The sequence below is a fragment of the Oncorhynchus mykiss genome, chromosome 1 (genome assembly GCF_013265735.2).
Source record: "Oncorhynchus mykiss isolate Arlee chromosome 1, USDA_OmykA_1.1, whole genome shotgun sequence".
In the NCBI taxonomy this organism is placed as follows: Eukaryota; Metazoa; Chordata; class Actinopteri; order Salmoniformes; family Salmonidae; genus Oncorhynchus; species Oncorhynchus mykiss.
The window spans coordinates 14,188,552-14,215,381 of NC_048565.1; the positions used below are offsets into that span (position 1 = coordinate 14,188,552).

General features: G+C 39.6%; 1 protein-coding gene across 1 annotated transcript; it reads left to right on the forward strand.

Moving 5' to 3' along the window:
- Positions 1-3,915: 3,915 nt before the first annotated feature.
- LOC110486057 (sterile alpha motif domain-containing protein 9-like) lies at positions 3,916-26,388 on the forward strand. The gene is made up of 5 exons (XM_036947133.1): positions 3,916-3,952; positions 4,745-4,801; positions 18,824-19,544; positions 19,767-20,040; positions 20,230-26,388. Exons 3-5 carry the CDS (start codon positions 18,840-18,842, stop codon positions 23,835-23,837), a joined length of 4,587 nt encoding a protein of 1,528 aa, XP_036803028.1. The 5' UTR covers positions 3,916-3,952; positions 4,745-4,801; positions 18,824-18,839; the 3' UTR covers positions 23,838-26,388.
- Positions 26,389-26,830: the final 442 nt, after the last annotated feature.

The window sequence follows — 26,830 nt, forward strand, 5'->3', positions numbered from 1 at the left end:
TTCATTCTTCTTTCATTCACATTTGTAAAAATTTATTATAACCTGTTCGCTTTGTCATTCTGAGGTATTGTGTGAAGATTAAAGATTTTTTATTGATTTAATCCATTTTAGAATAAGGCTAACATAACATTTTGAAAAAGTCAAGGGGTCTGAATATTTTCTGAAGGCACTGTATGGACAGTGATCAATAGAATTCTAATGCTACGGGCAGAATCATCAATAGAATTCTAATGCTACGGGCAGAATCATCAATAGAATTCTAATGCTACGGGCAGAATCATCAATAGAATTCTAATGCTACGGGCAGAATCATCAATATAATTCTAATGCTACGTGCAGAATCATCAATAGAATTCTAATGCTACGGGCAGAATCATCAATAGAATTCTAATGCTACGGGCAGAATCATCAATAGAATTCTAATGCTACGGGCAGAATCATCAATAGAATTCTAATGCTACGGGCAGAATCATCAATAGAATTCTAATGCTACGGGCAGAATCATCAATATAATTCTAATGCTACGTGCAGAATCATCAATAGAATTCTAATGCTACGGGCAGAATCATCAATAGAATTCTAATGCTACGGGCAGAATCATCAATAGAATTCTAATGCTACGGGCAGAATCATCAATAGAATTCTAATGCTACGGGCAGAATCATCAATAGAATTCTAATGCTACGGGCAGAATCATCAATAGAATTCTAATGCTATGGGCAGAATCATCAATAGAATTCTAATGCTACGGGCAGAATCATCAATAGAATTATAATGCTACGGGCAGAATCATCAATATAATTCTAATGCTACGTGCAGAATCATCAATAGAATTCTAATGCTACGGGCAGAATCATCAATAGAACCCTAATGCTATGGGCAGAATCATCAATAGAACCCTAATGCTATGGGCAGAATCATCACTAGAATTCTAATGTTATGGGCAGAATCATCAATAGAATTCTAATGCTACGGGCAGAATCATCACTGCTCTGTTTCAGACTTTTTTCTGATTGTCAATTTCAGACAGAATAAAATAAATGTACAGTCAATGGTGTGAGCAGTTGTAGTGACATGCTAAAACATTCGTTTTAATATTCCCCCACTGATGACACACCTGAAATAATCATGAATTGTTGTTGTCAGAGCACTTCAAATCAAATGTTATTGGTTACATACACATATTTAGCAGATGTTATTGGTTACATACACATATTTAGCAGATGTTATTGGTTACATACACATATTTAACAGATGTTATTGGTTACATACACATTTAGCAGATGTTATTGGTTACATACACATATTTAACAGATGTTATTGGTTACATACACATATTTAGCAGATGTTATTGGTTACATACACATATTTAGCAGATGTTATTGGTTACATACACATATTTAGCAGATGTTATTGCAGGTGTAGTGAAATGCTTGTGTTCCTAGCTCCAACAGTGTAGTAATATCTAACAATACACACCAATCTAAAAGTAAAATAATGGAATTAAGAAATATATAAATAATAGGACGAGCAATGTCAGAGTGGCGTTGACTAAATTACAGTAGAATAGAATACAGTGCATATATATATATACAGTGCCTTGCGAAAGTATTCGGCCCCCTTGAACTTTGCGACCTTTTGCCACATTTCAGGCTTCAAACATAAAGATATAAAACTATTTTTTTGTGAAGAATCAACAACAAGTGGGACACAATCATGAAGTGGAACGACATTTATTGGATATTTCAAAATTTTTAACAAATCAAAAACTGAAAAATTGGGCGTGCAAAATTATTCAGCCCCCTTAAGTTAATACTTTGTAGCGCCACCTTTTGCTGCGATTACAGCTGTAAGTCGCTTGGGGTATATGTCTATCAGTTTTGCACATCGAGAGACTGACATTTTTTCCCATTCCTCCTTGCAAAACAGCTCAAGCTCAGTGAGGTTGGATGGAGAGCATTTGTGAACAGCAGTTTTCAGTTCTTTCCACAGATTCTCGATTGGATTCAGGTCTGGACTTTGACTTGGCCATTCTAACACCTGGATATGTTTATTTTTGAACCATTCCATTGTAGATTTTGCTTTATGTTTTGGATCATTGTCTTGTTGGAAGACAAATCTCCGTCCCAGTCTCAGGTCTTTTGCAGACTCCATCAGGTTTTCTTCCAGAATGGTCCTGTATTTGGCTCCATCCATCTTCCCATCAATTTTAACCATCTTCCCTGTCCCTGCTGAAGAAAAGCAGGCCCAAACCATGATGCTGCCACCACCATGTTTGACAGTGGGGATGGTATGTTCAGAGGGATGAGCTGTGTTGCTTTCACGCCAAACATAACGTTTTGCATTGTTGCCAAAAAGTTCAATTTTGGTTTCATCTGACCAGAGCACCTTCTTCCACATGTTTGGTGTGTCTCCCAGGTGGCTTGTGGCAAACTTTAAACAACACTTTTTATGGATATCTTTAAGAAATGGCTTTCTTCTTGCCACTCTTCCATAAAGGCCAGATTTGTGCAATATACGACTGATTGTTGTCCTATGGACAGAGTCTCCCACCTCAGCTGTAGATCTCTGTAGTTCATCCAGAGTGATCATGGGCCTCTTGGCTGCATCTCTGATCAGTCTTCTCCTTGTATGAGCTGAAAGTTTAGAGGGACGGCCAGGTCTTGGTAGATTTGCAGTAGTCTGATACTCCTTCCATTTCAATATTATCGCTTGCACAGTGCTCCTTGGGATGTTTAAAGCTTGGGAAATTTTTTGTATCCAAATCCGGCTTTAAACTTCTTCACAACAGTATCTCGGACCTGCCTGGTGTGTTCCTTGTTCTTCATGATGCTCTCTGCGCTTTTGACGGACCTCTGAGACTATCACAGTGCAGGTGCATTCATACGGAGACTTGATTACACACAGGTGGATTGTATTTATCATCATTAGTCATTTAGGCCAACATTGGATCATTCAGAGATCCTCACTGAACTTCTGGAGAGAGTTTGCTGCACTGAAAGTAAAGGGGCTGAATAATTTTGCACGCCCAATTTTTCAGTTTTTGATTTGTTAAAAAAGTTTGAAATATCCAATAAATGTCGTTCCACTTCATGATTGTGTCCCACTTGTTGTTGATTCTTCACAAAAAAATACAGTTTTATATATTTATGTTTGAAGCCTGAAATGTGGCAAAAGGTCGCAAAGTTCAAGGGGGCCGAATACTTTCGCAAGGCACTGTATTAAAAAAATAAAAAAATAATCACATTTTATTTGTCACATGTGCCTAATACAACATTTCAGCCCTAAGCCTTTTAAAACTACTGGACGACTGGCATGTTGTCATCATCATCTTCAAATGTAAATATTTATTAAGTGAATGTAGAACATTTCATTTCTTTTTGGTCTCCTCTTACATATGATATCATGCAGTATTGATGACCAATTATTTTAAATACCCATTTACAGGTGGGTGTTAAAACATTGTCGGTAGATGGGGTTATTTATCCAGGTCAAGAGCTTTGAGGTCTTGTGAAAAGCACTATAATTGTTATTTTTGGTTTATTTGGACTGTTGTACCTTGGAGAATGCTTTAAGTAATCTCAGCTATTTCGATTATTGCTTAACACAACGGAAGAAGGTATGCTTGGGCAAACTTTTCGTGTACTGTACATGAAATAGGCCTGTAAAGCACTAGGATTAATACCAATGCACCACACCCTAGCTCGTGACCTACTTTTCAGGTTGCCATTGTAAAGATCTGGCTCAGCTCAAATGTCAGCCTCCTATGAGGATAATCTATGCCCAAATAGGGTAAACAATCATTTGATTGGATCAGTGATCAGACTCTGACCAATCAAAAAAGCTGTCTCCTACCAAGACACAAGAAAGCGCCTTGTTGTAAGGAAGTAGCCTACAATCAAGAAATGTAGAGGAGCAATGATGTGACGGCATCTCTATGCAGCTGGAATGGGTAAGTCCTATTCGTTGCTATAGATCAGTGCTTGACTTGGACTGAAATAGGTGCCATTACTCATTTTGGGTGTGGGTACTGTTAATATTTAAGTGCAGGAGCTCCACAAACTTTTGAGCAAAAATTCTATAAGAGGAACAGGAACTCAAACAGTAGAAAATCTGAGGTGCCAGTACTCTGCTCAGGTGAGCTCCTGCCCAAGTCAAGCACTGCTATTGATTAATTGTATACTTTATTAATGTACAATTTGGAGTGGGCACATGAAGGCAATAATAATAATAATAATAATAATCAAAGTGATATCGTGAATTAGAATAAAGGTCATACGTTATTTTAAATGTTTGAGTAAACCATCGATGTAGAACCGGAATAAACATTCTACCAACACAAACAAAAAATATACAACCATCTATTTATTTTACACACTATGATGAGCTACTTTAATGAATTAGTATGGGTATGATACATGGATTCAGTGAAACGAAACTAAGGCAGCAATCAGGCTAGTGGATCAGGTTACACATTTAAGAGGTGACATATACCAAATAAAGCACATTTGTGGCCAGTTCTGAATAAGTTAATTATAGCATTCTGAAATGGCTTCAACTTGACATGTAAAAAAGTGAACACTTAAAATAATCTCTTTACATTATGATTGATGAAATTAGCTTTGTGATTTAAAATAAATGTAAGTCCTGAAAATAAAGTAATGTATGGAATGCATTTTGAACCAGCAGCTATCGTGTAATAATTTGATTTGATTTGAATAACGCTCGTCAATTTTTTTTTCAGTGTTCGTTTATTCAACTTGTGTTCAAAACTGGATGAACATTCTATTCCTGTTTTGAAGTAAGCATATTTTGACAAGCATGTTTTTATATACATTTTGGTTTAATAATTTCAATGAATCACTTCAGCAGTGGCGTGTATTCATGGATCCTTCAATTCGCAAGAGGCTGAATATACAGTTGAAGTCAGAAGTTTACATACACCTTAGCCAAATACATTTAAACTCAGTTTCTCACAATTCCTGACATTTACTCACAGTAAAGATTCCCTGTCTTAAGTCAGTTAGGATCAACACTTTATTTTAAGAATGTGAAATGTCAGAATAATAGTAGTGATTTATTTCAGCTTTTATTTCTTTCATCACATTCCCAGTGGGTCAGAAGTTTACATACACTCAATTAGTATTTAGTAGCATTTCCTTTAAACTGTTTAACTTGGGTCAAACGGTTCGGATAGCCTTCCACAAGCTTCCCACAATAATTTGGATGAATTTGGGCCCATTCCTCCTGACAGAGCTGCAGTAACTGAGTCCGGTTTGTAGGCCTCCTTGCTCACACACGCTTTTTCAGTTCTGCCCACAAATTTTCTATGGGTTTGAGGTCAGGGCTTTGTGATGGCCACTCCAATACCTTGACTTTGTTGTCCTTAAGCCATTTTGCCACAACTTTGGAAGTATGCTTGGGGGCATTGTCCTTTTGGAAGACCCATTTGCAACCAAGCTTTAATTTCCTGACTGATGTCTTGAGATGCTGCGTCAATATATCCACATAATTTTACTTCCTCATGATGCCATCTATTTTGTGAAGTGCACCAGCCCCTCCTGCAGTAAAGCACCCCCACAACATGATGCTACCACCCCCGTGCTTCACGGTTGGGATGGTGTTCTTCGGCTTGCAAGCCTCCCCCTTTTTCCTCCAAACATAACGATGGTCATTATGGCCAAACAGTTCTATTTTTGTTTCATCAGACCAGAGGACGTTTCTCCAAAAAGTACGATCTTTGTCCCCATGTGCAGTTGTAAACCGTAGTCTGGCTTTTTTATGCCGGTTTTGGAGTAGTGGCTTCTTCCTTGCTGAGCGGCCTTTCAGGTTATGTCGATATAGGACTGGTTTTACTGTGGATATAGATACTTTTGTACTTGTTTCCTCTAGCATCTTCACAGGGTCTTTGCTGTTGTTTTGGGATTGATTTGCACTTCTCGCACCAAAGTATGTTCATTTCTAGGAGACAGAACGTGTCTCCTTCCTGACCGGTATGACGGCTGCGTGGTCCCATGCTGTTTATATTTGCGTACTATTGTTTGTACAGATGAACGTGGTACCTTCAGGCATTTGGAAATTGCTCCCAAGGATGAACCAGACTTGTGGAGGTCTAAAATTAGTTTTCTGAGGTCTTGACTGATTTATTTAGATTTTCCCATGATGTCAAGCAAAGAGGCACTGAGTTTGAAGGCAGGCCTTGAAATACATCCACAGGGACACCTCCAATTGACTCAAATGATGTCAATTACCCTATCAGAAGCTTCTAAAGCCATGACATCGTTTTCTGGAATTTTCCAAGCTGTTTCAAGGCACAGTCAACTTAGTCTATGTGAACTTCTGACCCACTGGAATTGTGATACAGTGAATTATAAGTGAAATAATCTGTCTGTAAACAATTGTTGGAAAAATGAATTGTGTCATGCACAAAGTAGGTGTCCTAACCGACTTGCCAAAACTATATTTTATTGACAAGAAATTTGTGGAGTGGTTGAAAAACAAGTTTTAATGACTCCAACCTAAGTGTATGTAAACATCCGACTTCAACTGTATCTCATCAATAGAAAGCAAGCGAAACAGCGCCCCTCTGTCTCTGTATGTGTAGCCCATCTATCTGATGCTGTCTGGTCAAAAAGAGTATGACATTGTTGCCACCCGTGGCATTGAATGCAAGGTAATTCGGTGAGCATTTGGCCTCCCTTGATAAAAAAAAAAAACTACAAGTATTAAATAATAGCCTATCAGTGTTGAGCTAAACTGTTAATGGTCCTGGCGCACTAAAAAAAGTGTCAAGGGAAGCCCGTTTGGATTTGGCTTCACTTCAATCACATCGAGAGCAATACTTCATTGACAGAAACTACTTGAATTGTTGCATCTCGTTGTGTTGTTGGATAACTAGCTAAAATTGTATTTTTCCTAAATTAGCCATGGATGGGGATTTGGACTTGTGGTTTTTCTTAATTCTCTGTACTGTCCAATGATTATAACGGCGATTCTGATCCATTCATACATTGTTCCCCTGGCCTGAGAGGATGGACGTACAATATATAGCTAGATGTAGTAGGCTAATATTAACTAGCTAACATTCTCCATAAAAGAAAGGCTAGCGAGCAAGCATTTTAGCCAGGTAGCCTAGGACAACAACAAAAAAAGCATGTACTGTTGGACAGTCATAGACTGTTTCATCAACATGAAAGTGTGGAGGATGGCATTGGCGTTTCTCTACAAGTAGGGTGAGTCAACGTGTTTTTTCTACTTGCGAACACCCACACACAAACACACAACAGAACCATGGACAGCCACATAATTTTTAGCTTACGTTGATTGGAATAAATTGTTTTTGACATTTTTTTTGTTGTCACAGTATTAGACTAAGCATAGGTGATTAGATGATGTTGAATTGGTGCCGGAATACTGGAGGTAGCTCCTGTTTTCTTTGAGACTTGCGGTAACTCGAAAATGTAATTAACATTAACTTGCTTGACTATGCTGTAGGTCACATAACTTGTTTGTTACATGTATTATGCTTTGTGGACTCCACCGGACAGATGTTTCTCTCCGGTTTTGTTTTAAAACTAAGGTGTGGTTTAATTTATTCTGCCACGGTGTCTTCTTATTGTCTCAGCCTTAGGCCTATACAGTACATTCAGAAAGTATTCAGACCCCTTGACTTTTTCCACATTTTGTTATGTTACAGCCTTATCCTAAAATTGATTAAATCGTTTTTTCCCCTCATCAACCTACACACAACCCCAAAATGACAAAGCAAAAACAGTTTTTTAGCCATTTTTGGGATAGGGATGTCCTTGTCTCATCGCGCACCAGCGACTCCTGTGGCGGGCCGGGCGCAGTGCGCACTAGCCAAGGTTGCCAGGTGCACGGTGTTTCCTCCAACACATTGGTGCGGCTGGCTTCCGGGTTGGATGCGCGCTGTTAAGAAGCAGTGCGGCTAAGTTGGGTTGTGTATCGGAGGACGCATGACTTTCATCCTTCGTCTCTCCCGAGCCCGTACGGGAGCTGTAGTGATGGGACAAGATAGTAGCTACTACAACAATTTGGACACCACGAAATTGGGGAGAAAAAGGGGATAAAAATTCAGAAAAAAAAAAAAAAGTGTTCTGGAAATATAAAGTTCATAATATTTTATTGATCAAACATTCCAATTGCAAAATTATGCATAAACTATGAGGTGGACTCCAGTTACATACCTGTGGTGTGTCATCTTCATCACCACATACTCTGCCAGAGACACGGCATGGTATCGACGAAGATGCCATAATGTTGACTCATCGAGTTCCTGTGTCTTCACCAAGGCCGTGAATCTCAAGTTCTGCCATCTGTAATACATACGCAAATACAGTGCCTTGCGAAAGTATTCGGCCCCCTTGAACTTTGCGACCTTTTGCCACATTTCAGGCTTCAAACATAAAGATATAAAACTGTATTTTTTTGTGAAGAATCAACAACAAGTGGGACACAATCATGAAGTGGAACAACATTTATTGGATATTTCAAACTTTTTTAACAAATCAAAAACTGAAAAATTGGGCGTGCAAAATTATTCAGCCCCCTTAAGTTAATACTTTGTAGCGCCACCTTTTGCTGCGATTACAGCTGTAAGTCGCTTGGGGTATGTCTCTATCAGTTTTGCACATCGAGAGACTGACATTTTTTCCCATTCCTCCTTGCAAAACAGCTCGAGCTCAGTGAGGTTGGATGGAGAGCATTTGTGAACAGCAGTTTTCAGTTCTTTCCACAGATTCTCGATTGGATTCAGGTCTGGACTTTGACTTGGCCATTCTAACACCTGGATATGTTTATTTTTGAACCATTCCATTGTAGATTTTGCTTTATGTTTTGGATCATTGTCTTGTTGGAAGACAAATCTCCGTCCCAGTCTCAGGTCTTTTGGAGACTCCATCAGGTTTTCTTCCAGAATGGTCCTGTATTTGGCTCCATCCATCTTCCCATCAATTTTAACCATCTTCCCTGTCCCTGCTGAAGAAAAGCAGGCCCAAACCATGATGCTGCCACCACCATGTTTGACAGTGGGGATGGTGTGTTCAGCTGTGTTGCTTTTACGCCAAACATAACGTTTTGCATTGTTGCCAAAAAGTTCAATTTTGGTTTCATCTGACCAGAGCACCTTCTTCCACATGTTTGGGGTGTCTCCCAGGTGGCTTGTGGCAAACTTTAAACGACACTTTTTATGGATATCTTTAAGAAATGTCTTTCTTCTTGCCACTCTTCCATAAAGGCGAGATTTGTGCAATATACGACTGATTGTTGTCCTATGGACAGAGTCTCCCACCTCAGCTGTAGATCTCTGCAGTTCATCCAGAGTGATCATGGGCCTCTTGGCTGCATCTCTGATCAGTCTTCTCCTTGTATGAGCTGAAAGTTTAGAGGGACGGCCAGGTCTTGGTAGATTTGCAGTGGTCTGATACTCCTTCCATTTCAATATTATCACTTGCACAGTGCTCCTTGGGATGTTTAAAGCTTGGGATTTTTTTTTGTATCCAAATCCGGCTTTAAACTTCTTCACAACAGTATCTCGGACCTGCCTGGTGTGTTCCTTGTTCTTCATGATGCTCTCTGCGCTTTTAACGGACCTCTGAGACTATCACAGTGCAGGTGCATTCATACGGAGACTTGATTACACACAGGTGGATTGTATTTATCATCATTAGTCATTTAGGTCAACATTGGATCATTCAGAGATCCTCACTGAACTTCTGGAGAGAGTTTGCTGCACTGAAAGTAAAGGGGCTGAATAATTTTGCACGCCCATTTTTTCCGTTTTTGATTTGTTAAAAAAAGTTTGAAATATCCAATAAATATCGTTCCACTTCATGATTGTGTCCCACTTGTTGTTGATTCTTCACAAAAAAATACAGTTTTATATCTTTATGTTTGAAGCCTGAAATGTGGCAAAAGGTCGCAAAGTTCAAGGGGGCCGAATAATTTCGCAAGGCACTGTATATGATAGAGTTTGAACATCTTCATCCAGACCCTTGATTCAGAACCTGGAACACAAATGTTGTGTATTTAAGTCTAAGCTGTTGGGGCGGGGGTTCGAAGCTGACATGTGGAATTGTTTTAAGATGGTCATACTATGGATCATTTAGCTATTTGATTTGGAGTTTTAGGACCTCTTTAGGTTTAAAATATAAAATTGTTTGTAAACTTTTGAATTTGGCCTTTCACTACTATAGCACATAGAAACGCATTGAATAACACATTCATAAATGGCAAAAATGACAGTCCAAAAATAAGTGTCTGTCCTATATCTAGGAGATATAAGAAAGCTCAGAACAGAAAATATATAAATATATATAAGCATTTTTTTATACATATTTAAACACTTTTTGGGGAGTAGGCACAAAACTAAGCTTTTTATCCAGTACTGGTTACCTTCAGACAAGTCACTAGCATAAACTGATGGATTTTGATGGTAATGATTTTATTATGTTACTTATATTTAAGCACCAGTGCATCAATAAACTCTAGGGGGTTTTAATGCATGTTTGAACAAGAAAAATGAACTGACTCAGGGGCTGAATAATTTTGCACGCCCAATTTTTCAGTTTTTGATTTGTTAAAAAAGTTTGAAATATCCAATAAATGTCGTTCCACTTCATGATTGTGTCCCACTTGTTGTTGATTCTTCACAAAAAATACCGTTTTATATATTTATGTTTGAAGCCTGAAATGTGGCAAAAGGTCGCAAAGTTCAAGGGGGCCGAATACTTTCGCAAGGCACTGTATGTGTATAATTATTTTATTTTTTACACATATAACTCATTTTTTGGGTAGGCACACAGTGGGAACCACATGTGGAGATGATCCGTTCATCTACTCTGCGTCTCACAAAGACACAGCGGTTGGAACCAAAAACCGTCCTGTACTTCCATTAAAAAATGTTTAACCGGTACCGGTTATCTGCAGACGAGTCCCGTGACACTTGTGGGGGTCATAGAACCAAACAGAGAGAACCATTGTGAGAGTCTCCCCCTTCCATAGAGTGTTCGGACACTACAGACGCTTTGTGAGAAGACTGATTTTCGGGATGTCTCACACACCAACTAGCTCTGCCACCTTTCACTGCTGATGCGAAAGTGCGACATCGGCAGATATGTCTAGATTAAATTGACGGATTTTGATGGAGATTTTTTAAATTATGTTACTTAGATTGACACACCGCTGCATCAATTGACTTTTGTGAAGAAAAATAACCGTGGCACACATCTGAATGCACTCACAATGATTCCTTTCGATTATTCCTCACAACGATCTGTTTTCCTGAAATGCATTGTGAAAGCCTAACACCCTAATATCGTATTTTATAACACGCTTTCAAATGATGCCCACCTGACCCAGATTGCGATTTATAATGGAACGTTTCTGGTTTGCGTGAACAGTAATTGTGTGATGGTAAGGATGTAGGGTTGTGTTCCAAACAACTACAACTGTGCTTGCTCTAGTTCCTCAACGACACAGCTAGAAGAGCTCAAAGAAGCTCCCTATAGTCCTAGACTCTTCTTTGAGTCATAAACGTGCATTGAAATTACTGAGGAACTATGCACACTTTGGAGAGGTTTGTCCACTTGGAGACACCAGTTAGTCAGCTCACTCAAACCCTCAAACTCAAAAAGTTTTTGTCTTATGTTGCACCTACCCCATATTTGCCAGGAATATTATTCTCATGTTACTGATTGTATCCAGAGTATATTCAGATTTCGTTAATATTTATGCTTCTGCTATTGTTGTCCTCACCTATTTGGTTGAATAATTTTCCCATAATCTCAAAACAATTGCTACCATGGTTATGCATTTCATAGTTCTTCTGTGAGAAACATTTCAGTTTAGCCCTATCCATATACAGTTGAAGTCAGAAGTTTACATACACTTAGGTTGGAGTCATTAAAACTTCAACCACTCCACAAATTTCTTGTTAACAAACTATAGTTTTGCCAAGTCTGTTAGGACATCTACTTTGTGCATGACACAATTCATTTTTCCAACAATTGTTTACAGACAGATTATTTCACTTTTAATTCACTGTATCACAATTCCAGTGGGTCAGAAGTTTACGTACACTAAGTTGACTGTGCCTTTAAACAGCTTGGAAAATTCCAGAAAATGATGTCATGGCTTTAGAAGCTTCTGATAGGCTAGTTGACATCATTTGAGTCAATTGGAGGTGTATCTGTGGATGTATTTCAAGGCCTACCGTAAAACGCAATGCCTCTTTGCTTGACATCATGGGAAAATCAAAAGAAATCAACCAAAACATTGTAGACCTCCACAAATCTGGTTCATCCTTGGGAGCAATTTCCAACCGCTTGAATGTACCACGTTCATCAGTACAAACAATAGTACGCAAGTATAAACATGATGGGACCAGGCAGCAGTCATACCACTCAGGAAGGAGACGCATTCTGTCTCCTAGAGATGAACATACTTTGGTGCAAAAAGTGCAAATCAATCCCAGAACAACAGCAAAGGACCACAGTAAAACCAGTCCTATATCGACATAACCTGAAAGGCTGCTCAGCAAGGAAGAAGCCACTGTTCCAAAACCACCATAAAAAAGCCAGACTATGGTTTGCAACTGCACATGGGGACAAAGATCATACTTTTTGGAGAAATGTCCTTTGGTCTGAGGAAACAAAAATAGAACTGTTCGGCCATAATGACCGTAATTATGTTTGGAGGAAAAAGGGGAAGCATCACCTCAAGACATCAGTCAAGAAGTTAAAGCTTGGTCACAAATGGGTCTTCCAAATGGACAACCGTAAACAATCCCAAGCATACTTCCAGAGTTGTGGCAAAATGGCTTAAGGACAACAAAGTCAAGGTACTGGAGTGGCCATCACAAAGCCCTAACCTCAATCCCATAGAAAATGTGTGGGCAGAACTGAAAAAGCGTGTGCGAGCAAGGATGCCTACAAACCGGACTCAGTTACTGCAGCTCTGTCAGGAGGAATGAGCCCAAATTCACACAATTTATTGTGGGAAGCTTGTGGGAGGCTATCCCAAATGTTTGACCCCAAGTTAAACAATTTAAAGGCGATGCTACCAAATACTAATTGAGTCTATGCAAACTTCTGACCCACTGGGAACGTGATGAAAAAAAATAAAAGCTGAAATAAATCATTCTCTACTATTATTGACATTTCACATTCTTAAAATAAAGTGTTGATCCTAACTGACCTAAGACAGGGAATTTTTTACTAGGATTAAATGTCAGGAATTGTGAAATACTGAGTTTAAATGTATTTGGCTAAGGTGTATGTAAACTTCCGACTTCAACTGTAGGCCAAATCCCACAAGTACAAAGGGTTAATATACCACATCCACGATTTCCTATGTTTTGGAATTGAAGTATAGAGAGGGTTGAGGTACGTCAGCAAGTCTAGACCATCTGACCCGATGCTTTGGAGGGAGCCCTTTGAGTCATAAACTCTGATCTGATTGGATGATTGTCACAGAACACAATGCCACAGATGTGTCAATTGGCATGCTGACTGCCAGAATGTCCACCAGAGTTGTTGCCAGAGAATTGAATGTTAATTTATCTACCACAAGCCGCCTCCAACATTGTTTTAGAGAACTTGGCAGAACGTCCAACTGGCCTCACAACCGCAGATCACATGTAACTAAGCCACCCCAGGACCTCCACATCCTGCTTCTTCACCTGCTTGATCATCTGAGACCAGCCCCCAAGACAGCTGATGAAACTGAGTTTGCACAACCACTGAATTTCCGCGCAAACTGTCAGAAACCGCCTCAGGAAAGCTCGTCATCCTCAGCAGGGTTTTGATACGGTGGGCAAATGCTTACCTTCGATGGCCACTGGTACACTGGAGAAGTGTGCTCTTCACGGATGAATCCCGGTTTCAACTTTACTGGACAGATGGCAATATGGCGTCGTGTAGACGAGCGGTTTGCTGATGTCAATGTTGTGAATAGAGTGCCCCATGGTGGCGGTGGGTTTATGGTATGGGAAGGCATACGTTTTCGGACAATGAACACAATTGCATTTTATTGATGGCAATTTGAACGCAGAGATACCGTGACAAGATCCTGAGGCCCATTGTCGTGCCATTCATTCTCTGTCTTCACCTCATGTTTCAGCATGATAATGCACGGCCTCAAGGATCTGTACACAACTCCTGTAAGATGAAAATGTCCCAGTTCTTCCATGGCCTGCATACTGTACTCACCAGACATGTCACCCATTGAGCATATTTAAGATGCTCTGGGTTGATGTGTACGACAGCGTGTTCCAGTTCCCGCCAATATCCAGCAACTTCACGCAGCCATTGAAGAGGACTGGGACAACATTCCACAGGCCACAATCAACAGCCTGATCAACTCTATGCGCAGGAGATGCATGAGGCAAATAGGGGTCACACCAGATACTGACTGGATTTTTGATCCACAAGGTTTCTGTGACTAACTGATGCATATCTGTAGTTCCAGTCATGTGAAATCCACAGATTTCAATTGATTTATTTCCTTATATAAACTGTAACTCTGTAAAATCTTAGAAATCTTTGCATGTTGCGTTTCTATATTTTTTTGAGTGTAGTTTCTCTACTGAAAAAACGATCAAACTTAGCTCTGTATTATTATCAGCCATCATTCACCTTTCACCGTCTCCTTTCATCTCTTTGGTCGAAAATCCGGTTCGGAGAGCAGTCAAGCCGTGATTGGTCCAAAAACCTGACCAATTGCATTTCAGTGGACTGCTACAGGCTATGTTAATTGTCTTGAATTTCCCTGTTAAAAAGTAAAGTAAGCAGTTGTGAGAGCAAATTGGTCATTGGGGAGCAAACTGGAAAATTGGTGTGATGGGAGAGAGAAGACATCCCTGTGGGGAGTCGGGATGTGGCGTATTTATGAAAGTGCAGTAAAGTCTTGACATAAAGTAAGTATTTCTTCAGGTGAACAAAAATCTCTACTCTCTAATTAATTGTGGAAATGCAGTTCTCTCGCTCAGTCACACTAGCAAGATCAAAAGATAATTTGCACGCACCACACTGGCCTGTCCTCTGCTCGCCACATTTCTTCTCTAGACTCAAGTGTTTGCTCGAGCAATTATGTTTCATCTTGCTCGCGTGTGCCATCTCGCGCCAGTTAGACTTTTGAGTCATAGAAAAGTGCCTGATATTCTAACAGGCTGACCACACCGCTGGTGTCGCTTGCGCCAGTGTTGCAAAATAAATTTTAAAATCCATGTTATTCAATTATTGCGCCAACGAGCGTCTGCGTTGCCAAGGGCTAAAATAGATAAAAATCAGTTCTATTTCTGATGCAGATCGCGCTGCAAGTCCTGCCTCTTCCATATCCTCATTGGTTTAGAGAAGCAGGTACCCACGTGCCATCTCCTCATTGGTTATACCCACGTGGGTGATGGAAAGACGATCTGTTTTGCCGGTCGTTGTGGTAATACTAAAAAAAAGTTTAGATGCCAATCACCATATAAATTAAAAGATGAAAAATCCTGGAAGGAGGAGAGATGACTGGAAACGGTTGACGGTTTTATGTGTGGATTAATTGTTGGAGTAGAGGGCCTTGTGCATTTCAGGTAAAATAACAACTCAATGTTTATATCCCAGGACAAATTAGCTAGCAACAGCAAGCTAGCTAAATAGGACAAATTAGCTAGCAAGTGCAAGCTAACTAGCTAAATTGCCATACATGTTTAATGCTTTTCGACCTGTCCCCAAGTTAATGTAATTGGTTCAGATTTTGTTGTGAAATTTTAAGCTGCATGTCGTGATCGCGTTTGGTGTAGGGGGACAAAATATATTTATGCACAATGGCACACAATGGCTTACGATGGCGCAGGCGCGCAGCCGGTTAGGGTTCTGTGTAAGAATTGATTTGTGTCGATTCAGCTGCGGGGATCGGGGCACCACCAGTACAGAGCTTGCTCAGGAATGGCAGCAGGCAGGTGTGAGTGCATCAGCATGCACAGTGAGGCGAAGACTTTTGGAGGATGGCCTGGTGTCAAGAAGGGCAGCAAAGAAGCCACTTCTCTCCAGGAAAACATCAGGGACAGACTGATATTCTGCAAAAGGTACAGGGATTGGACTGCTGAGGACTGGGGTAAAGTCATTTTCTCTGATGAATCCCCTTTCCGATTGTTTGGGGCATCTGGAAAAAAGCTTGTCCAGAGAAGACAAGGTGAGCTCTACCATCAGTCCTGTGTCATGCCAACAGTAAAGCATCCTGAGACCATTCATGTGTGGGGTAGCTTCTCAGCCAAGGGAGTGGGCTCACTCACAATTTTGCCTAAGAACACAGCCATGAATAAAGAATGGTACCAACACATCCTCCGGGAGCAACTTCTCCCAACCATCCAGGAACAGTTTGGTGACAAACACTGCCTTTTCCAGCATGATGGAGCACCTTGTCATAAGGCAAAAGTGATAACTAAGTGGCTCGGGGAACAAAACATTGATATTTTGGGTCCATGGCCAGGAAACTCCCCAGACCTTAATCCCATTGAGTACTTGTGGTCAATCCTCAAGAGGCGGGTGGACAAACAAAAACCCACAAATTCTGACAAACTTCAAGCATTGATTTTACAAGAATGGTCTGCCATCAGTCAGGATGTGGCCCAGAAGTTAATTGACAGCATAACAGGGTGGATTGCAGAGGTCTTAAAAAAGAAGGGTCAACACTGCAAATATTGACTCTTTGCATCAACTTCATGTAATTGTCAATTGCTGTGGATTGTGTAGCCCAATCACAAGGCATGTCTACATGCAGCCAAAACAGGCCTTAAAATACAATCACAGGTTGGAAAGCAAATGGATTCTGATGAAAAGAGAAGACTAATCTGTCTGTAGGCTACCAAATACAGTGATTCAGAAAGTACCAAATACAGTGATTCAGAAAGTATTCACTTGTTCCACAGCCTAAATTTAAAATGGATAAAATGTTGATTGTGTCACTGGTGTCACACAATATTGTGTCACACAATATCCATAATGTCAAAGTGGAATGGATGTTTTTAGAAATGTTTTCTGAAAAGCATGGTGAAGTTATTAATTACACTTTGGATGGGTTATCAATACACCCAGTCACTAAAAAGATACAGTCGTCCTTCCTCACTCACTAGCCGGAGAGGAAGGAAATCGCTCAGGGATTTCATCATGAGGCCGAATGTGATTTTAAAACAGTTACAGAGTTTAATGGTTATAAAATAATAAAATTGAAGATGGATCAACAACATTGTAGTCTACAGAATACAAATATTCCAAAACATTCATCCTGTTTGGAACATGGCACTGAAGTAATACTGCAAAAAATGTGGCAAAGTTATTAACTTTTTGTCCTGCATACAAAGTGATATGTTTGGGGCAAATCCTATACAACACATCACTAAGTACCCACTCTTCATATTTTCAAACATGGGGGTGGCTGCATCATTTTATGTGTATGCTTTTCATCGACAATGACTAGGGAGTTTTTTTAGAATAAAAATAAATGTAATAGAGCTAAGCACAGGCTAAATTCTAGAGGAAAACCTGGTTCAGTCTGTTTTCCAACAGACACTGGCAAACAAATTCACCTTTCAGCAGGACAATAACCTAAAACACAAGGCCAAATGTACAGTTGCTTACCAAGACGGCATTGTATGGCAAGACTTGAAAATGGCTGTCTATCAATGATCAACAACCAACTTGACAGAGCTTGAATAATTTTTTTAATAATAATGTACAAATATTGTACAATCCAGGTGTGCAAAGCTCATAGTGGTGGAAAAAGTACCAAATTGTCATACTTGAGTAAAAGTAAAGATATTTTCTATTAAGGTGACTCAAGTAAAAGTGAAAGTCACCCAGTACTACTTGAGTATAATTTTAAAGGTATTTGGTTTTAAATATACTTAAGTATCAAAAGTAAAAGTATAAATAATTTCACATTTCTTATATTATTAAGCAAACGGCACAGTTTTCTTTTTACTTTTGTTTTTGTTTTTTTAATTGAAGGATAGCCAGGGGCACACAACAACACTCAGACATAATTTACAAACTAAGCATTTGTGTTTCGGGAGTCCACCAGATCAGAGGCAGTAGGGATGACAAGGGATGTTCTCTTGATAAGTGTGTGTGAATTGGACAAATTTTTTTCTTTAGGAATGTAGTGGAGTAAAAGTAGTCAAACATGTAAATAGTAAAATACAGATACCCCCCCACCCCCCCCCCAAAAAAAACGACTTAAGTAAAAATTAACATCTGTTGTTCTGCCCCTGAACAAGGCAGTTAACCCACTGTTTCTAGGCCGCCATTGAAAATAAGAATTTGTTCTTAACTGACTTGCCTAGTTAAATAAAAGAAAGTAAAATACTACTTAAGTACTTTACACCACTGAGAAACTTACCCAGAAAGCCTCACAGCTGTTATCGCTGCCAAAGGTTATTCTAACATGTATTGATTCAGGGGTGTGAATACTTATGTAAAAGAGATATTTCTGTATTTAATTTTCAATACATTTGCAATTATTTCAAAAAACCTGTTTTCAATTTTTTATTTTGGAGTATTGTGTGTAGATGGGCATGAAATAAAATAAATGTAATGCATTTTGAATTCAGGCTGTAACACAACAAAATGTGGAATAAGTCAAATGTGTATGAATACTTTCTGAATGCACTATATATATTTTAGATATAGGCTACCTTAATTTAAATTACCACATTTTCATGAATTTGATTATATAATCTTGAAGTATAGGCAAAAAAAACTACCAGGGAAGCATACAGCAAAAACTAAACAATTTGGTTTGTCTCTCTTTTCTATTTCAGTAATATTTTATTCACAATGAGCCATTCAATGGAATCTGCAATTCAGATTGAAAAGTGGACGAAGGAAGAAGTTCATCAGTGGTTGACGACGCAGGTTAACATTCACCATATATATGCAGACAAGTTGCTAGAAGAGGAGGTATCAGGGGAAGACCTAGAATACTTCCAAAAGAAGGATCTTCTGGATCTGAACATAAAACATGGTCCGGCTGTGAAAATTGTGTCAATGCTTGAGGATTTGAAGAGTGGATTACAGCATAAATCACAATTTCCTGCATACGTCAAGAAATGGACACCAGAACAAGTTTGTCAGTGGTTAAGGGAAGAGGCGAAGGTATACCACCAATATGTAGACCGTATTTTGGAAGAGGAAGTGTCAGGCGATTGCCTGTTTTGCTTCAAAAAGAATGATCTTGTGGAACTAGGCATTAAACATGGTCCTGCTGTTAAAATAATTGGCATGCTAGAAAAGTTAAACAATGGACCAGAGCCTATATTACAACCCCCCACACACATCAACGGTGACCAAGAAAATCTACAGAAAACACCTGAGAAGCAAGTAGAACTATGTCAAGTTCTACCAGTTCAGACTGTATCCCCCATGAAGACAGAACCAAACACGGAAGAGCTCAAAATAGTGGAAACATCAGGGAAAACGGTTACACGAAAGAAGGAAGAACCAAAACCACAGGCCATGGTTGCAGAAAAGTTACCGTCCAAGGTAGGGGTTGTGTAGCATCTTCCTTATTTAATGAGGTACGCTTCTCTCGCACACACACACACACACACACGCAACATACAGTAAGTCCTTGCTTAGTAAAGCAGGTTATATTTGCAAATTAAACACAACAATACGTGTGTGGCAGCAAACCATTACCATTTTGATTGACTTCTCGGCCCCCCAAAAAAAACATTTAAAACAAACCCTATTTCATTCCCACAGATCTCAAGCACGCCAAGTTCCCTTACCTTGCTCCAGAATACCCTTGATGACTTACATCAGGACGAGTTTAAACGCTTTAAGTCTTCTCTGAAAGACCTAAAACTGAATGGATATAGACCGATTGCACGGAGTCACTTGGAAGACAGCAAGACCCGCACAGAAGTAGCGGACTCGATGACAAAGCACTATGAGGAAGAGACATTGAATGTCACTCTTCAGATTCTAGGGAGAATCGAACACAATGAACTGGCTGCCCGTCTGAAAAGGGATATGGGTAAGTGAAACAATATTCAAATGAGTCTTTGAATCTCAATCACAGCCAATTAACATTGGACCTGTATTAATACAATATAACTGTTTTTAGGTTAAAAAGTAATAATTGTCAATTTGTCACAAACAAGACCATCAGTAATATTTGTTAGGATCACCAGTAATTGATTTAGTTTTGTAATTATTTCTTCAGGTCCACAAATGATGACCGCACAGGACCCCAAAAAGGATTTGAGGAGAGAGACCAATCAGGGTGATAAATTGAAAAACATGTTAACTTGTGGAGGAAATATGATGGACTACTATGATCAATTCGTTATTGTTGTGAACAAGTGTCACAGTGAGCAAATAGAACATCTACAGTTTCTGAGCAAGTTGAAATTGTTCTGTGTCCTGGACTTTGATCCTGACTCTGCAGCTCCTGGTGGCGTATGCAGTTCATACAGAGAATCAAGAGTGGCAAATCTCCATCTCCCAGCCCAATTCCAAGGCGAACCAAATGTTGTGATAAAAAATCTCAACCTGTATAAGCAGACCAGCTGGGTGTTTTGTAATGGGAGGCATGACCTTGACAGGGAATCGGATAGACAGCTGGACTACAAAGACTGGTTCAGGGGAAAACGCAGAGAGATTGAGCATATGGTTTCATTCATTTGCAAACCTGAAGTTCTTCCAAATGGAAGAACTCTTGTCATATTTCTTCTACTGTCACCTGTAACTGATAGAGATCCTGTCTTTGATACTTTCCTGGCATTCTACTCACATGCCGAGGAAAGCATTGTGAGTATTTGTGAATCTAGGAGCACATTTGAGAAATGGAAAGACTTGATACAGGAGAAATGTGAGTCTGACATCACCAGGCAATCAATATTTGAATTAACACTCGGTGAAGTCAATGGTACTATAATGTCACTTGGACCACACAATCAGCCATCAGGAAGACTCCTTCCATCTTCTGACTCCAGCACTGTTGTTCTCCAACAAAAGGATGAAGACCGGATGACAGCTCTAGACATTTTGTGTCAGAATGAATGTGAGAAAGTCTATGATGAAAATTGCACAGAGTTTCAAGACTTCAAAATTAAAGTTGAAGAGGAGTTCTACAGAGGGGGTAAAGTCAACTGGTGGAACTTCTATTTTTGTGAGAAACCCAAAGCAAAGCCTTTCATTAGAAGAGACAAATATGACAATCTGAAAAAGATGGTGAAATATCAAGATCCCAAAACCACATGTGTTTTGCTGAATTTGTTCCACCACCCAGGTTGCGGAGGCACCACCTTAGCCATGCATGTTATGTGGGATTTACGCAGAGAGTTCAGATGTGCTGTGTTGAAGGACAATACATTACCAAAAGCTGAAGTGGCTTTTCAAGTCAAAAACCTAATGAGGCTCGGGAGCCAGAAATGCACACCAGTTCTGCTGTTAGTAGATGACTCAAAGGAAGCAGAGAACACACAGGCTCTCCAGAACTGCATTCGTCAAGCTTTTGAAGAGGAAAACACAAGCAGAACTGTAGAAGATTCATCAAACTCAAAAGTCATTATTGTGAGTTGTGTTCGTTGCCATAACCCTGAGGACCAGTTCAAACACTGCTCAACAAACAGACTGCAGATAACTGCTAAACTGACCAAAAAGGAACAAGATGATTTTGAGGAAAAACTGGTGGAACTTAAAGAAAGTCATGAAAAACCTGAAAACTTCTACAGTTTTATGATCATGAAGAGTAACTTTGACAAGAAGTACATAGCTGGTGTTGTGAGCAACACTCTGAAGGACTTGGACATGAGCACAAAGAAAGCTCAACTCCTTGCTTTCTTAGCACTGTTGAACTCATATGATGCAGAATCAGACATATCTATGTCTCTCTGTGAGGAATTTTTGGGGATGAAAAGTTTGCGAATGGCTTACTGGGGTGAAGATCGTGTACTTGACAGAATGGAGCCTTACTCCAATTTGCTAAAACAATTAAATGTTGAGGAACGTGGAGGATACAAAGCAATTCGAATCCTTCATCATGATATAGCCTCTGCATGTCTTGAAGAGTTGGACAGACGCTACAACATTAAACGGAGTGAAATAACCTTGGACATGCTGCACTATGATATATTGTTCAAACCCTGTGTAGTAAAAGACACCCTCATGCTAACAATTCAACGTGTGCTAGTTGAAAGGCAGCGCAAAAAAGTTGGAGCGACTCATTTTTCTCCATTGATAGAAAAGATTCACAGTCAAGAGGGAGGACAAAACATCCGAGACATCTTTGTGAAAGCATCTTCCCGGTTTGTTACAAGGGCATCTATTCCTCAAGCTCTTGCAAGGTATCTCTACCTCTATGAGCAAGATTTTCCCCAAGCACTCATTTGGGCAGTAAAGGCCATGGGCGTCAAAGAAAACTCATACACAGCTGATACAGTTGGACAGGTTTACAAAAGTAATCTTAAACACAATATTCAGAGTGAAAAGCTAAAGACTCCACTCAAGCCAGAGGACTTTGAGACTAACCTAAAGATAGCACAAAAAGCCTCAAATGCCTTTCAAATGGCTCAAAAGCTGGCCATGAAGAATGAAACGGAAGAGCAAACTGATGAAAATCTCACAAAAACACCCTACAACACCTCTGGTTATGTGGGAGAGATGGAAACTACACTGACAGTCTTTGAAATGATAAGCAACCTGCCATTCTTTGAAGGTACTGATAAAGTGAAAAGGATGTACATGCAGAGCTTTCTGAAAGGAACATTACCCATCAAACATGTGCCCAAAGAAGATAACGAAATCAACAGTAAATATGTTGATATTATCAAAGAACATACACAATTTCTCCTTGCTTTGAAACCTCAGGTCAAGGAAGTTTTTGAATTCTTCAATGGTTACTTCACATACATAAAAGGAAACAATACAGGAGAGCTTGAATCATTGAATCAGAAGAAAATCTCTGATCATTTCACCAGATACATAACACTGGTCTGCTCTTCCCCAGCGGAAATATTTAAAGAACGAGCGGACAAACCTGAACTCAGATTAAGCGTGGATATTGAAGAGCATAGGATGTTTCTGGAGGAAAATAATGCAGACACCTTTGCAGGGATACTTGCAAAGTTGCATCAAAAGATCGACAAGACTGCAGAGGAAGTGGAAAAAATCACAGAATGCTACACATTCCTGCGCCAGAATTCTGTGCAAAATAGAAAAGTAGAAACCAATTTCATTTTGGTAAATATAATTCTCCACACACTGAAGCCAAGATCTAAACACGTGAAGAGACACAATGAACTCAGTGATATTCTTAAGAAAACATTGCAAGATATAGGATTGCAACATCCCTACCCAGAGCCATACTATCTGGCTTTGTTGTTGCTTTGGCCAGATTCAAATGCAGAAGACACCAATATAAGGGCATATGTGAACTCACTTGGGAAGTCATCCCACAGGCAAATGTCTTATTTGTTGAGAAAGAGCAGCACCATTGCTCACTTCTACTTGGGTCCAAAAAAAGGATTACAAAGACTTGTAACTAAACCCAAACTTGATGAGTGTTTTTCACGCCTACCACGTGCTGATTTGGCCCAACTTTGGCGGAGTGGAAACATTTTTAAGGAGAGGGAAATCGTTGACCGTCTCTATAGGGTCAATGGAACCGTTGAGCAATCAGAACTTTATGCCAATTATGGCAAACTCAAAATCCCAGTTCGGCCAGCCTATCTGGGTGGAATAAGAAGTGGTTTCAGCACTGAAAAGGTGTCGTTCTTCTTAGGATTTGCCATAGATGGACCACTTGCGTACGATATCAAGTATGAATAGGCTATGAGAAGCCCATGTTAAAAAGGCCTCAATGATTCAACTGTATGTTGCGGTCCAAGAGTGTGGACCATGGGGGAAGTATGGATTAACCACAACCTGACAATCAAAAACAAGACAACCATCTACAAAACACATTTGCTTAATGGAGGCATGGATAATCAATGCCAGAAACCCACTGAAAGAAAACAAATCAGTCAGAAGAAGAAGAAGTCCAAGCATGTGGTGGAAAGCAGACCAGTGTCTACAGTCTACACACAGGCTGGATAACATCAGAGAGGTGACATGCAGCGGCCGAGACCTCCAAATGGTTATCAGCCACATCCGAAAGGCTGGCCTCAGAGAATAGCGCAGCTACCCTACTCGCTACAGGGATACTACACAGCGAGAGCTGGATGGACTAGTGTTGAATCAAGACGGGATCGTCATCCCAGCTTCACAGGAAGAAGATGTTCTACAACCGATACACAAAGGTCACATGGGGCTGACAAAGTGCCAGAGAAAGGCCCAAGATGTCTGTGTGGTTGCCGGGCATCAGCACCCACAAAGCAAGAAAAGTGACATCATGCAAGTTCTGTACAGAGAATAAACCAACTCAAAAGAGAGGGCCACATGTTACGACACCTTTATCTAAAAGGTCTGTGTCAGAAGATCACGGTTGACCTGTGTGAGCAATAGAGGGCAAGAAATACCTTGAAGTGGTGGAATACTTCTCCAGAGACATAGACCATCTACCAACTACCACAAGTGAGATGGGGGATTCCTACCAAACTCGTTAGCGGCAACGCTACCCAGTTTGTCTGTACTGAGTTAGACGAGTTCAGAAAGAAGTATGGTTTCATCCATATACCACCTCCAGCCTCTATTACCTGCAGGCAAACGACGCTGCAGAAAAAGCTGTCAAACAGCTAAACAAATTCTCAAACAACCAGCTTTGATGTGCTACCGAGCCACGCCTATCAGTGCAACGGGAGCAAACCAGCGCAACTCATGACAGGACGGCAGATCCGGATGACCGTCCCCATGCTGAAAAACTACAACCAAAGCACATCAGCCACGATAGTGTGAAACATAAGGATCAGAAAGTCAAACAAGCTTCTACAACAAGAGGTATTCAGTGCGCCCCTTACCTGAACTATACCCTTGACAGAGTGTAAGGGAACTAATCTTTGGGGCGGCAGGTAACCTAGTGGTTAGAGCGTTGGGCCAGTAACCGAAAGGTTGCTAGATCGAATCCCTGAGCTGACAAGGTATGGTCTCCATTAGGATACTTGTAGTATAGGCTACTTGTTTCTGTTAAACAGCCACCAGACTACCATGAAGGCACATGTTTTACTCTTCCAATCCTCTGGGTTATATTTGGTAGACACTGTGATTTAGTAATACTGTTCAATACTTCTCTCTTGCTCATTGAGACAAGAATGAGAATGATGTGTTTTACTCAGTGTGCATAGGCGCCAGCACCAAACAACAAGTGTTCTTACTGGGGAGAGTGACAACTAATGAGGTTACTGCCAGAGTTCGACCTCAGAGCTGTATATACTTTGAGTCTCTAGTGTTTGGAGAAACATCCAGCGAGATTGGAAATGCTGATGCAATGAGGAGTTTAAATAATATATATATATATATATATATATATATATATATATATAGTCCTTTCAATCTGGATGTTCAAGAATGTAAAATATCTGTGAAGTTTACATCCTGCCATCCTGGGAGAAACCAGGGAAGTAACTGCTGGAATGACGAAAGACTGTCAAGACAAGACATTCTACGTGCTCCTGGATGCAATATCCAGAAATGCAGGAAAATGCATGTGATGTCTAACAAGTAGATTTGAGAATGGAGAATAATGAAGCATTGTGTGTGTGCATTGTTATTTTTGGCATATCAAGCCGAAAAAAATGAATATGAAAAGTTTTGTATCAAGGTGACACTTATCTTTATGTTGCAGCAGGACTGTGAATACACATATCTATTGTAAATATCTCAATTTCACAGATATTGTACATGTTGTAACATTGTGGTAATCAATGTAAATAACTGTAGGACCAACTGTACAATTATGTAATGAGCATATTGTATTATGAGAGAAACTCATACGAACAACAAGTACAGTTGTACAGGTAGAGGGATATTCTGCAGATACGAAGGCCTGAAAATTGAAATGTATTATACACTATGTGTTATTCTCTAATATTGTTGAGTTACTTTCTTGTTTATTTTGATGGATTATAAACTAGAATTGCTCCTGAGTAGAATGGACACCCTTTTGCTGCGACACAACGTACAGGCAATTATGTACTGTGCAATATGCATGTCCAGTACATTTTTCATTTTGGGACATCATGTAATACGAATGGGCTAAATAACAATGTGTTTAAAATGTGTTTTCTAAAGTTTATAATTGTAATATTATTAATAATATTGTTAATACTATTAAGAATAGCATTGTTTTATTTGTATTACTGTTACCATAATCACTACAGTTAATGCTGTTAACAATATTGTCAATGCTATAATATGATTTGTGCTATTAAAGGGGCAATCAGCAGTTGTTACATCCATTTTTGGACTTATAAAAAATATGTATTCATTGATTCTTGAAGAATTTAACTTCTAAATGCCTCATGAGCTTTGTTCAACTGTCGTGCCCCATCAGAACCCAAAATATAAGCTTGTTTTTCTCCAATGTTTGTAAACATAGAACATGTGAACAATATAGCCTCAAAACATGGTTCAAACTATAATTTTGATATCATAGATGGTCAGTCATCCATAGTTCTGAATTTGAGAGGGGTTACATATCCCCAGTCTCATCCCTCAGGTTTTTACTGAATCAAAGACAGTCTGCTTTGTTATCATTTCTACTGCTGATGGCCGCTTTTTCGTATTGTTAAACAAAATGATAAGTCTTACAAATTTCGACCATTTGTAATAAAAACCAATTTTAAAAAATAGCCTTCATTTGCAGGGAAATCGCAGAGGTCACGGCC